Below are 13,051 nucleotides of genomic sequence, written 5' to 3'. Positions count from 1 at the left end.
GAGTCAGGTGAGCCTGGGATTCCTAAGACAAAGGCTCTCACCCAAACCACCACACAGGCCAACATCAGCAACACTCCCTGTGCAGGTGGTAGAAAACTTGGGTAGACGGGGCCTTCTTAGAACCCGTCATCTCTTCTCCAGAAAGGTCCTGAGGGCTGTAGGGAAGGGGCAAATAAATACATCAGTCTGGAAGAGATTCAGGAAGAACAAATGCGGAAGTCAAACAACAACAAATAAGGTGGATATAAATCCAGATAAAATATTAAAATCATTAAAGGGCTGCTGCTCCCTGAAGATCGGGGAAAATGAAGAGAGTTAATTACAAGCAATCTCCATGCACTGCTGAGCCAGCCGGCCCTGATAAATCAACAGCTGGGGCTGCTGTGGAGGGCAGTCAAGGGGTTGGGGGGGGTCACCATCCGGGGAGGGGGGCTGCTGCAAAAACAGCAGTGACGTCAAATTGAACCCAGCGACTTAAGTTTCGTGTCTATTAAATATTTTATGGCCACTGAATTAAGTTGTTCTTCGACGGGAAGAAAATGAGCAGTGAACAAAGAGGGAAGAAGATATGGATGAAGAGGTATTGTTTGTTTGATTCAAAACATACTTGCAACTGTGATGTCAGTATTTCTGATCTTACCCCAAATGCAGAGGCTTTTGCCTTTTTTCTCTCTCTACCTGATCTGCACAACAGCTGCATCTCCTCCGATCTCTCTACAAAACCCTGGGTGATGTTTGTTTAGGGGGGCTGAGGGAGGTAGCACGAAGTCAGGGAAAGCAACAGAGAGAGGGCAGATAGGAAAGACCTTAAGAATTCTCATCACTGACTTTTAGCACCAAAAAAAAAAAAAAAAAGCCCAAAAAACAAAAAGAAAAACCAAAATAAACCCAAAAAAACAAAAAACAGAAAAAACAGACTTTTAGCACAAAACAAAAAGGTCTGCAAAAATAGTGGGAACTTTTTTTTTCTTGCTTGCTTTCTCTCTTTTTTCCCTTCTTTCTTTCTCCACATCCTTCCTTCCCCCTTTTCTCTGCAATCCGATAAAGTTTTTGTTTTTCATTTTAAACAAAAACAGCTCAGAATTTTCGGGCTCAATCTAAGTAAAAAAACAGTGATTTTCAAAGTGTTACAAGAACAGTCCTTCTCTATTCTAAGGGAACCCTCCAGCTCTTCCTTGATGGAAATATAATCAAGAGAAATGATTGGGGGAAAGTGTTTTTTCTCCTCCATAGAATTGGGATTGGAAGGGGAGTGTGTGCATGGGGAAACATAAGGAATTATGCATTTGGATATGCATTTTAATTAGGTGGACAGAAGCAGCCGCCTGTTAATTTTTCTTGCTTGTTTCCACTTAGCATTCATCACAGGCAGAACCACCATAGAGCGCTCCCACGATAATAGATGGTTCTGCATTGGCTAAGTCCTCAGGGAAAATAATTAGCAGGAGAGAATATATTCTCTCCACTCCCACTACCCCATCCACCCTGCCCTCCCCCAGCACCACATTGCCTCCCCTCCCCGCCCCCCAATCCACAGTGGTTTCCCTAGGAGAAGCCTAGGGGAGCAGTCAGCCTCCTGGTTTACAAGCACTTACTTTGCCCTGCCAAAGAACCAGGGTCTGGACGGAGAAACAGACAGACTGGAGGCCTTCCTTGGAGGGGAAACTCCTAGATGCAGGGAGGGAGGCTACTCTGCTGAGTTCTGAGGGGCAGGCTGGCCACCAGTGTTGGCCAGGACAGGAAGAAGAAAGCCCCAAAGAGGGTGCGACCGTTCTCACTGACCTCAACCGGCAGCAAACAAAGACATGTAAAGAGTTGTTAGTTGAGGATAATGGGGGCCCTGATGACATTTTTTACTTAATTTGCTTTTATAAAGTAAAGGAATGTTGTATTGTTACAGCAATCTTGAATGTGAAGGCTGGCGATCAAGATGGAACTCTCTAGAATTTTGACCCCACCACAACGCGCTCCACAGTCTACTTTGATATAAAGAATCAATTCAGGCAGCTGATCTCCTGTGTCAATAGCACACCCTCCTCGTTGACCAGCAGGTTGAAGCTCCAGCCCCGCCTCCACCACTCCTCCCGTCCTCTCTTCCTTAAAGTCCTCTTGAGAGGAGTCAGAGACTGCCAGACGACCCAAGCCCAAGTCCCAGGAAAGCTCTCCCCTCTGCCCTCCGAGCTTCTGTTTCCTCTGAGTTTGCAGACGGACTCCTGTTCAGAACTGACAACGGGAAATGAAATGAGGGCTTCCCCTGAGCTCATATTCTCACCTATTTCAAACCCAGACAATGGGGAAAATCCCAATGAGATCCTAGGGCTATTTACACACAGCGGGATGAGTGAGGCTTTGCACTTCCTGAGAAACAATGATAAGGCTCCATGTGTAAGGCCATACTCATCTCATTTATTTGAGTTTTAATATATTAAAATACTGTTTAATATATGGGTATGGTTGACGCTGAGAAGGCCTCAATCCGCTACCTGAAACTGCCATTCTCCCAGTAACACCTCCCATGTGCACTTTACACCTTTAGAAATGTTTTCACAACCATTATTTCATTCGGACACCTTGGGGGCCAAGCAGGGCTGGGTGCAGGGGGAAGGGAGGAGAAAGGAGACCTCACAAGCTCTTCTCGGTGAGGAAGACGATAGGTCTGATTTACTAAGTCTTGCCTTTTAAGCTGTCCCATCCTCCCCAGTGCTCCCTCAGCCCTCTGTTGCCAAATGAAACTTCCGCCCTGCCCGGAAAACAAACCAAACCTTGACTCCAGGGCTCACCAGGTAAGTACTACTGCTACAGCTCCTGGAGCCTTCCAGAACCCAAACCCTGACACCACACATGCCCTCCAGAGGAGGTGGAGGCGAGGGGAAGGCAATCCGCCTGGCTGGGGATGAAAGAAGTGAGTCATTGGGTTCTCAAAGGATTTAGCCCTCAACAAATAATGGTATTCCTACAGGGGAGAGGGGATAAGGAGGTTGCATATTACAATACTATTAGTATTTTTCCCTAAGTTTTTAAGGTGGGGATTGCCTCTACTATTTAGAAATGTAGCCCCTGGGGTGCCTGGGTGGCTCAGTCGTTAAGCCTCTGCCTTCTGCTCAGGGCGTGATCCCAGGGTCCTGGGATCGAGCCCCGCATCGGGCTCCTCCACTGGGAGTCTGCTTCTTCCTCTCCCACTCCCCTTGCTTGTGTTCCCTCTTTCGCTGGCTGTCTCTCTCTCTGTCAAATAAATAAATAAAATCTTAAAAAAAAATAGAAATGTAGTCCCTGAATTTTAAAGAGTGTAAAAATGAGGGGCTCTAGGCATATACCCAAGAGAATTGGAAGCAGGGACTCAGCTACTTCTATACCCACCTTCATAACAGCATTATTCACAATAGATAAAAGACACAAGTAAGCCAAGTGTCCCTCATCAGGTGAGTAGGTAAACAAAATGTGGTATGTACACACAATGGAACATTATTCAGCCGTTAAAAGGAAGGAAATTCTTGGCGCGCCTGGCTGGCACAGTCAGTTAAGTGTCCAGCTCGGTTTCAGCTCAGGTCCTGATCTCAAGGTTGTGAGATGGAGCCCCACTTCAGGCTCCCTGCTAAGTGCAGAGTCTGCTTACGTTTCTCTCTCCCTCACCCTCTGCCCCTCCCCCCCTTTCACACTCGCGCATGTGCTTTCTCTCTCTCCCTCTCTAAAATAAATAAATAAATCTTTTTTTAAAAAAGGAAGGAAATTCTGGCACATGCTACAACACAGATGAACCTTGAGGACATGATGTTAAGTGAAATAAACTATCACAAAAGGACAAAAAATTGTGTGATTCCACTTACAAGAAGTGCTTAGAAGAGGCGAATTCATAAAGACAGAAAGCAGAATGGCTGTTTCCAAGGACCAGGGGGCGGGGGAGATGGGGAGTTATTGTTTAATAGGTACTGAGTTTCTGCTTGGGATGATAGAAAAATTCTGGAGATGGATTTTATCAACGGTTGCACAACATTATGAACGTACTTAATGCCACTGAATTGTACACTTTAGAATGGCTACAATGGCCCATTTACATGTTACAAATGTTAAATATACATGTTATGTATATTTTACCACAATGAGAAACAAATTAAGGGGCTGCCTCTGTCTGCTGGAGGTCAGGGTAACCATTTTGGTTTCTCTTTTATTTTGCCTGAGAATCACAATTTGGGCTTCTCTGAATTCTCTGATTGGTTTTGCAACCACCCCTTCCTCCTTTAGGCTTGTAGAAAATTGCCGAGGGAGCTTTCAACCAAAGGAAAGCCAGATAATAACACCCCCAGAGGAATCTGGGATATTCTGGAGGCATGTCACTAGAGGAGGAAGAGGAGAGGCAGTGAATTCCAGTTTAGATAACTGCTAATACCCACCAGGATACAGCCAGCCTCTGTATGGCTGCTAGTCACCTCCATTCCCTCAGCAGTAAGAGGAAGCACAGTGAGACATCAGTACAGGTCCACCTACTTCAGCTAACTAAACAGACGGGTATCTACAGCTGCCCAAATGGAAGTGAAGCAAGCACTTTATTTCCATGTTAATGGGATGGGTGCTATAGGGGAGGAAAAGCCAGGTCCAGGGAGATTTTGGATAAATGAAATCCAAACGAGAAAATTCTTTTTGCTTGCTTCCCCCTCTCCCACCACACATTTAAAGAAAAGAAGTGGGGGAGGGGAGGAGACAGGTGTTCTCAGTAATTTCAGTCTTTTCCACAACCAAAAACTTTATCTGAGTGCTAATGAACAGCAAGATAGGCCAGAAAGTCTTCCCACCTCTCTCTCTTCTTTTCATCCTCTGGTCAGGGTGCTAATGAGAAGAAAAGTGTTCACAAAGGAGAATCGGAAGAAAAGTCCATGTTCTAAGTGGCCCGCCACCTAGTCCTCAGCCTTAGACCCTGAGAAGGGAAAGGAGTGCCATCCCAGTTAGAACTCCAACGGGTAGCACGATGTGGCAGGACTGGACACAAGAAGATGAAACTAATGAGTCCCCCATACGCAATCCCCTTCAGAAACACACTTTAAAAACAAGAAAGAATTTGAACTTTGGCCCCGAACTGTCCCCCCTATCCTAATCGACCATAGTAAGAGCCACCAAGCTTTTGACCTGAAAGGAATTTGGGCAATCAAGGTGCATCACCTTCATCTTAAAGACGAGGGATTTGCAGCTCAGAGAAGCTCTGTGTCCAATATTCCATAGCAAGTTGGTGGCACACGGGGAGCAGGTGCTCAAGTCTCTGGATTTCTCTCTCAGAGCTTTTTCTCCTGCATTACTCTGGAGTCATAGCTACAAAGACTAGCGAGTGGTGAGAAATGAACGTGGAAGAGGGACACAGTTCACAATAGGGCCACACTGATTGCAGGTGGAAGGTTGGAGACTGCAAAACGTCTTCTGCTAGAGCTTCCAGTGGCAATTAATACAAACAGCAGGTTTTCAAAGTGAATAACGACAAAAACACGCTCATTTCACAGCAACCTGAGATGACCACAGTCTCTGGATTCAGCGGGGGAGGAGAGGGGGCAAAAGGGGGATTAGACATGTGTCATCATTGTTTCCCAGACTCCTATCCAAGACTGGGGTGGAGGAGGACTCACTGTGGGCTATTTGAACCCCATTATTAGGCACTCTGAGTCTAATCCCCTCAACCCTCCCTGCTTCCAAACATAGCCCCTAACTCTTAGCCCTCGAGGCTTCTCTCTTCCCCTCCCACCCCCCACACCACTACCATTCACAAACGCAACCTAGAAATTCCCAACACAACCTGCTCCTCTTTTCCCACCCACCCCCACCCAACACCTTCTAACCACTGCTTTTAAAACTCTGATGCAAATCACAGGCTTCAAAAACCTTCCTTGGGTGACAGTTTTACGATGCTAAGCTCCATTCATCCATATGGTCTGACAGACTGTGAAACACTAGTAACCGGACCAATAAGAAAAACAAATTAGAAAAACACCACAACACCTCATCTCGTCCCAGTCACTCACACAACTAAAGAAAACTTTGGAACTTGCAATAGATCATAATATCAGGCTCTCTCCCTGTTAAACAATCATCTTTTCAGAGTTCCAGACCGCACAGAGGTTTTATCCACTCACCTACTCCCTTCCCGCCACCCCACCTCTTCCCATCCCACCCCACCCCCAGGCCACGCTTTATCTTTCCTTGTTAAATAGCTACGTATTTAAAGACTATCTCAAGCTAGGATCATGCTTACATGGGCCCCTGCTGGAAAAACGGTTGCTGCCCAGAAACTATTTCAGTGGTGTGGCATTTCTTTGGCCGGGGGCTTGCCACATTTGGCTACATTTCTGTCTTCCACTGACTTTCAGAACACTCAAAAACCACAGAAGTTACTTTGCAGAGGTTGGGATAATAAACAGACCTGGATTCCCTTGCCTTTTTATGACCCAGCCCCCACTGCCACTACAATCAGTGGAGGCTGCCCTTTGAAAACAGAGAAGTCAGCCTCAGTTTCCTTTCTGTTTCTGGAGCTAAACAAAGCCTGCTGACCGTAGCATTTTATTTATTTTTTTGCATTGATCTGAGCAGATGGCTCTGAAACAGCTTTAGACGTTATGGTCTTTCTCAGAGGTATCCAAATTCCAGCTACCTGCATGATTGCATAAAGACAGAGGAAGATGAGAAATCTCCGATTAAGCGGCCTCTGAATGCCAGCCCACCTTAGGGATCTCAGCAGCTCCCATTCTCCCAATCATCTCTGGATGTCTCCCAGGTGGTCTGTAAGGCTGGCTATTTTCAGAGGTTTACCCTGTGACAATGCCTCCACTTGGGTTCTGGCAGAAATTAATATCCTTTATGGGTATCTCATCAAAACCAGACATTCTTCCTTCTGAAAAATAATGTGTGCTAATGAAGTTTGGGAAATTCAGGGCTTCTTTTTTTTTTTTCTTTTTTTTTTTTTTGAGTGGCAACCAGAAGCAGATGGAGAAGGTGCATCTTAGGCCTCTGTTGGCTTAAAATATCTGAGGGTCCTTTTTCATAAGGGGCTAAAATAATGTCCATAAAAGGCTACAAGTTCACAAAGTCCCAATCTCCATATTCCCCACTTAGTACCTACCCAAGTTCCCCCACTCTGACAGAAAGAGCTAAGTGGAGATTAGAACCAGGAATGCGGTTCCCCCCCACCCCCTCTACTCTGATATCTAAACTGAGTGCCACAGCAAGAGTGAGGTCTGGCTTATAAGTGGCCACAATTGCACAACTGTCACAGGCACTGAAACCACTTTAGATTACAATACAGTGTATCCAGATCGTAGGATGTATAGAGATGAAGATTTAAAGTCCATCTACACACATGACCTGCTGTTTCTCCCAGAATTGTGTCCTTAATAACAAAACAGAGATATAGACACGTACCTCCGAGCAAGGGAAAGTCCTTACAAAAGAAAGTTTTGATACAACTATGTATGTTCGCAGTTATAAGCATGACAAAATAGTTTGCTGGTCTCATTCTTTTTAAACAAATAGTTACTTGAGGAAAAGCCCTGTTGGTTTATATAGAATAATTAAATAATAATAACAGTTATTCTTTTCTAAGCAGGCAGTTATAATAATAGATACATATGTGCATAATCAAGTCTGGCAGAAGGTGGCAGACATTCCCAGTTAAGTGCATACAAACCAGGGTTTTGATAACTTAATAAAAGAGTAAGTTGTTTAAAGTGTTGATAGCAGATTTGGGGGAGAGCAGTTTACCTGAACTAGAATAGCAAACGAGATGAGAATTTATATTAAATGCATCATGTTTCCTAGGTATGCAGAAATCAACCAGAATATGTTATGTGACTTACTTCTGCACGGACTTTGCCATATTTATGTTACCTGCATGGTTAACCTCACTACATGGCCCTTCTCTTGCTTGTCCAAAAGCCAAGAAATGAGGGTTACTCACAGGTCTAGGCTCAGACAATGTAGCTGCTAAATTAAATAATGTGTAATAGCCATTTACACATCATACAAGCCTATCAATGCTTTTAAATTCTATTTGTCCAGATGTGACTGCTTGGTTGTGGGGTCACCCGCCGCGTCCTCTTTGTGATCTGATCAGTCCAGGCGGCTCCTGTTTCTGCCTCTAACACCCTATTGGGCAGTAATAAGATGTTAAAGGCGCCAACAGAGAGAAGCCAGGCTGTCAGCTTCAGAGAGGAAGGGGGTGAAGGGTACAAGGAGGAGGAATAAGAAAGGGAGTTGAGGGGAGATCAAAGACAGGCAGGAAGAAAGCCAAACTGCTAGGAGAGGAGATGTGGTTCCAGGAGCTTGGGACCCTAAGGAAGACCCCAAAGCAATGAGATTCAAATTGTACTATCCAGTCACCCGAGCTATTGAATTATTAAATGTCCCACATGGAAAAGCCAGTATAATGAAAAATGGTCCGTACTCAGGATAGGCAGAGCCCTACAGAGGTGTTGTATGAAACCTGAGCTTGTTTCTCTACAGTATATTAACCTACTACCACTTTATTCCCCAATCCTAGAGGAAACCTTTGTGTGACTGGTTTCTGTAGGGGGCGTCCGTGTTGTTGGCTTTTTTTAGGAAAGGGAGAGAGAGACTCACACAGAGAAAATGCTAATGTCGTTCAGCTCCGTTTCATTGTCAGGAAGGACACAAGAGGATAAAAACCTAGCTCACCAAACCATTCTCCCTGCTCCCCTCCTCCCAACACCACCATCCACCCCTTTAGCTGGATGTGTCTCTGCGCTTTGTTCTAATTTATCCCATGCATAATTTATTTACGTGTGTATTGTTTCCCCGATCAGCAACTTTTAAAAACAAATGAAATCTATAAGATGTTTTATTAAACAAGTTGTTTTCAAAAACGAAGGCAGATGGTGTAGGTCTCCCAATAACAACGTGTGTGCTTCTGCATTAGGAGTTTTAAAACCGTCCGGAGTGCAAGAGGCCGGCTAGTCGGGGAGAGGGGGTAGGTATTGTTTATGCCTCCCTGACCTCCAGGGGAAGGGTTTGGGATGCAAAAAGAAGGGGCTAATTAAAAATGACCACTCAACTCCCATCTAGAAAAAGCAGGCAGGGGTGTTGTGTATATGCTAGCGCGTGTGGGTGTGTGTGTGTGTGGCGACACAGAATTACAAAACATCTCCTTGTAACTGTCTCTAATTATACAAAGTACAAGTATAATAATTCAGCACTAATTCCACTAAACCAGCCCGCTTCTCTGTCCCTTCCTCCACCTCTAACCCCACCCCACTCAGACACCCTCGCCAAACACGCACCCTTCTGCAGTTCAAAAAACAAACAAACAAAAAACTGGAGCGAGCTGGGAAACCCTGGAGCGTAGAGATACTGCGCCTGCCCGCGCGTGAGCGGGCTCCAGGGTAACGATGGTACCGCTTTCCCAGTAGGAAACAAACCTGGCGCACATGTGAAATAGATTTCTCTAACTTGAGTTTACCAGGTGGCATCAGCCCGCCTATGTGATTTCGGCTGGAAATGGGGAAACTGCAAATCAGCTGTAGGTTCCGTAGAAACTCACAGCACCAGCGGTGTGGCTGCGCGAGCGACCGGGAGCGAGGATGCGTCGAAGTTACGCCCATTTATTCTGCCATAAAACATTTTCTTTCTTGGGTGAAACGCTGTGGCGTTCAAGTGCAGCGTATCCGAGCTTCCGAGCGAGAACTAAAGCCGGGAGCTGCTCTGTGATCAACATCAGCTTCCAGTACCCTCGGCAGCTTTAACAGATATGTATATTTAAAACTCCGATACCGGGAACATTACTACCTTTTTCCCTATTACTGATGGGAGATTAGCTGGTGCAAATACTTCCGATTACCCTCGCGCGTTCCTTTGCGCTAGGAACTCCCCCACCCTTCCCCCCCTCCCCCCGCCCCCCGCCGGTGCGAACCTGGTTTTCAACTCCAGGAGGAGCCTGGGGTGCCAACGCGGTGCGCTGAGTTGAAAGAACCTGCACCGAACCTGCACCACACACCCGGGAGAATTCTGCATGAAACGCCCCCCACCCGCACCTACCCCTCCCTTCGCCCTCGGCTTCCAGCCCAGCTGGGAAGTCCTGGTCCCAGAGGCGCGGACCCCGACCCACGTCGCGCGGCGATCGGGAGGGGAGCTCTCTCTGCCAACATCATTGCCAATAGCACCCCTTGTAGAGCGACGCTAGTTTTCCGAAGCTCCGCGATCGCGATCGGACTTGGCGGCTTAACAGTTCCACCGACTGGAAGGAAGGAAGGAAGCCAGGATGAAAAGGAGGAGGAAGGAAGGCAGGCAGGAATTGGCTGTCGGACCCGGGGACTGGTCCCCGCATGTCCTCGCCCAGCTCGCCCCCCTGCGTCCGGGATCTGGGCGTCCGCTCAAAGTCTCCCGGCGGCGGCCAGAGGCACCTGCCCCTCGCTCTGGCCGGGGGGCAGAAGCTGCCCGCTCAGGCGGGGAGCCCGGAGCTGCCTCTCCGCCCGCCTCGGCTTTTCACCCAGAGGAGACGAAAACACCATTCATAAGACCTGCAGCTTCCCTCCCTCCAAACCAACCCCAAGTTAACCCGAGTCGTTAATATACTACAGCCAGTTCGTCCACAAACACACACAGACACACCGGTGACCGCCCGGAGCGCCGTCACGCTCCGGGGGCTGCCCCGGCAGGAAAGCCCCGGGCAGCCACCTGGGCCCCAGGGCTCCCGGGACCCACTGCTCCCCCTGCGGTCCTCCCAACTCCGGAAGGTTTGCACAAACTCCCCGCAAGCGATCGGAAGACGTAAAGCGCCCTGCAAACTCCGGAGCTGCCACGGTCCGCTCGCCCCGGCGGACCCAGCAGCCCGACAGGGGCTGCGGACTCAGGAGGCGCGGGGCTCAGCCAAGTGCACCAAGGCGGCCCCTGCCCGGCGCTCGCCCCCAGCTCGGCCGCCCCCCGCGCCGCGCTTGCCGCCCCGCGAGGCCGGGCACTCGGGGGACCGCGCCGTCCCCGAGCTGCCCACGACCCCCCTGTAGAGCGCTCGAGCGCCTGGCTCCCCTGCCGAAAACCCCTCTCCGTGCGTCCTCCAATTAAGCAGAACACAAATGTAACAATTTTCTTCTTCTTAATTGCATCTCTTGACATTTCTGCGCGTTGGGGGAAAAAAAAGAAGATGAAGAAGTAAGAGCTGAAAGAAAAAAGAAGCCCCGCCGCGGCTGCAGGCGCCTGCAAGCGCAGTGCATTGGCAGCGCTCCGCACGCGGAAGGCGCCTTTTTTTTCATATTGAAACCAGGCGGAATATGTACATTTTTTAGTCTTACTTACGCTTTCAGGGGGTTGTGAATGACAGTCGCCATTTTGCTACAATGTAACAGAATATTGTCTGTCTCAGAGTTCTAAAGGTTCGCTCAGGGGAAGCGGCGAGCCAATCAGAGCACGGGATACCGGCCCGCTGGCCAATTGGCGCTGCTGGTCGCCAGATGGGCGGGGCCTGCACGGTGGTAGTTATTAGGGGAGCTGTCAAAGCCCAGAGGTCACTCCCTTTTGTAGAGCCCGAGAGCAAGCAGGTCTTAAAGGGGCAGTACCTCGCGAGCAGCTCCGTTTCGGATTTGGGAAAGTGGAGACGCACGGGAGAGTACTCCAGTTTGGTTTGAGTCCCTACTTTCTGAATAATTGCAAAGAGTTTGCGCTCCTGGACAGAAATATTTAAGTATTGCCAACAAACCACTGAACCCCATTCATTAGCTTTTGGCTTTGCTGTTACGTTTCTAATCCCCCAAAGGGCAAATCCCCTTGTTCCCGTGCAAAAGTTGGAAGGCTGCCGTTTCGTCTAACAAATTACTACACGTGCCCAGCCGTTTTCTAATGCTCCGGGTCCCAAGGCTTTTTTTAACATTCTCATTCCCGTAGTGTTTTCTTTATCTCGGCCTCTCTCTCTCTCTCTCTCTCTGTTTCTTGGAACTGCTGCCGCCGTTCCTGACGACTCCAGGACAGCAACTCCCCTCCCCCTGGAATGTCTCAATGTCAGGCTCACTCCCTCCTGCAGCCAGGGCTTTCGTTACGTAATGCGCGGTGGTCACTCGGCGAGGTTCCCCACTACCACCTCTTCTAATCTACACACACTCCAGAAACTTCTAAAACGATCAGATTCAGGCCGGCTGGGGAGCCAAGTGGGACCTGGCGTTCTGACCTTTAGGCTTAGGGACAGAGGAGGTTTAAGAAAACTTTTGGAAACGCTTTCTGCTACTAGGAAAGTGAGTAACTAGACAGAAGGTGATGCCAGAATCTCTTTCGGGGAGTAGCACACGCGATTCTGGCGTCACTTTTCACTACTTAGATACAAGGTGGAAAAATTTGCTACTGAATAATCCGGTATGACCCGAGGCGTTCCGAGTCTGTGCCTGCTCCAAGTCTGCGTGAACTCCTCACTGGCGAACCCCTGACAAAATTGGGAGACTTCTGTGAAGCCAGGTTTCCACAGGGCAGCGGGGAAGCTCCTGGTGGATGAAATCGCACTAAATCATGAATAGGGGCCTCGTTAGCATACAGAAATCTGGCTAACATCCCAAAGTTGTTTAATCAGGTCAAATAGCTAAAATAGCGGAGGAGGGGTGAAAGGGGGAGAGGAGATGCCAAATTGCCAGTTCTTAACAGCTATGCCCTCTCACTTCCTTTCTCAGGGCTCCTCTCAAGGCAATGAATTTTTAAATAATAATAATAATAATAATAGTAGTAGTAGTAGTAATAATAATAATAAAATAAAGTTCCAGAACTTTCAGGTTCAATTCCATACACTGTTAGAGTTACAGAAAAACAGAACAGGGCTGAATGGGTATGTTTGTTAGGCTTGAAATTTTAACTCCTTCTTTCTGCCTAGTTAATAGCATAGACAAGTCCTATAGATTGTAACTCTGCACAACATCTTGCCATTTGAAAAAAGTTATCCATTTTTCTAAAACTAAAGTTTGAAAAACCCCTTTCTTACAAATTTGTCAAGGGAATGGTTCAGAAGCTAGTTCTTGGCCTGGGATGGTGTTTGAGAACATTAAAAAGCAAGCATTGTATTCAGACCCAAGAACTATGATGAGTTTGAAGTATCAGC

The 13,051-nt window shown here is 47.6% G+C and overlaps 1 protein-coding gene across 5 annotated transcripts in view; it reads right to left on the bottom strand.

The window, feature by feature from the left end:
* The window catches only part of DPF3 (double PHD fingers 3), a 247,255-nt gene extending 235,940 nt beyond the window's left edge, over positions 1 to 11,315 (bottom strand). For 4 of the 5 annotated variants that reach the window (XM_048219959.2, XM_044391364.3, XM_057318575.1 and 1 more), the window contains exon 1: positions 11,275 to 11,305. Coding sequence is in view for 1 of the 5 variants with exons in the window: in XM_048219960.2 (XP_048075917.1) it covers positions 11,275 to 11,306 (32 nt within the window). In the remaining 4 variants the exon portion in view is untranslated. Of the gene's footprint in view, positions 1 to 11,274 lie in introns of all 5 variants that reach the window. The other variant, XM_048219960.2, reaches the window with a different exon arrangement.
* Positions 11,316 to 13,051: the final 1,736 nt, after the last annotated feature.

The sequence above is a fragment of the Ursus arctos genome, unplaced genomic scaffold, assembly GCF_023065955.2.
Source record: "Ursus arctos isolate Adak ecotype North America unplaced genomic scaffold, UrsArc2.0 scaffold_25, whole genome shotgun sequence".
In the NCBI taxonomy this organism is placed as follows: domain Eukaryota; kingdom Metazoa; phylum Chordata; class Mammalia; order Carnivora; family Ursidae; genus Ursus; species Ursus arctos.
Note: the sequence above shows the minus strand (reverse complement) of the source record. Positions and strands in the feature narration are given on the sequence as shown.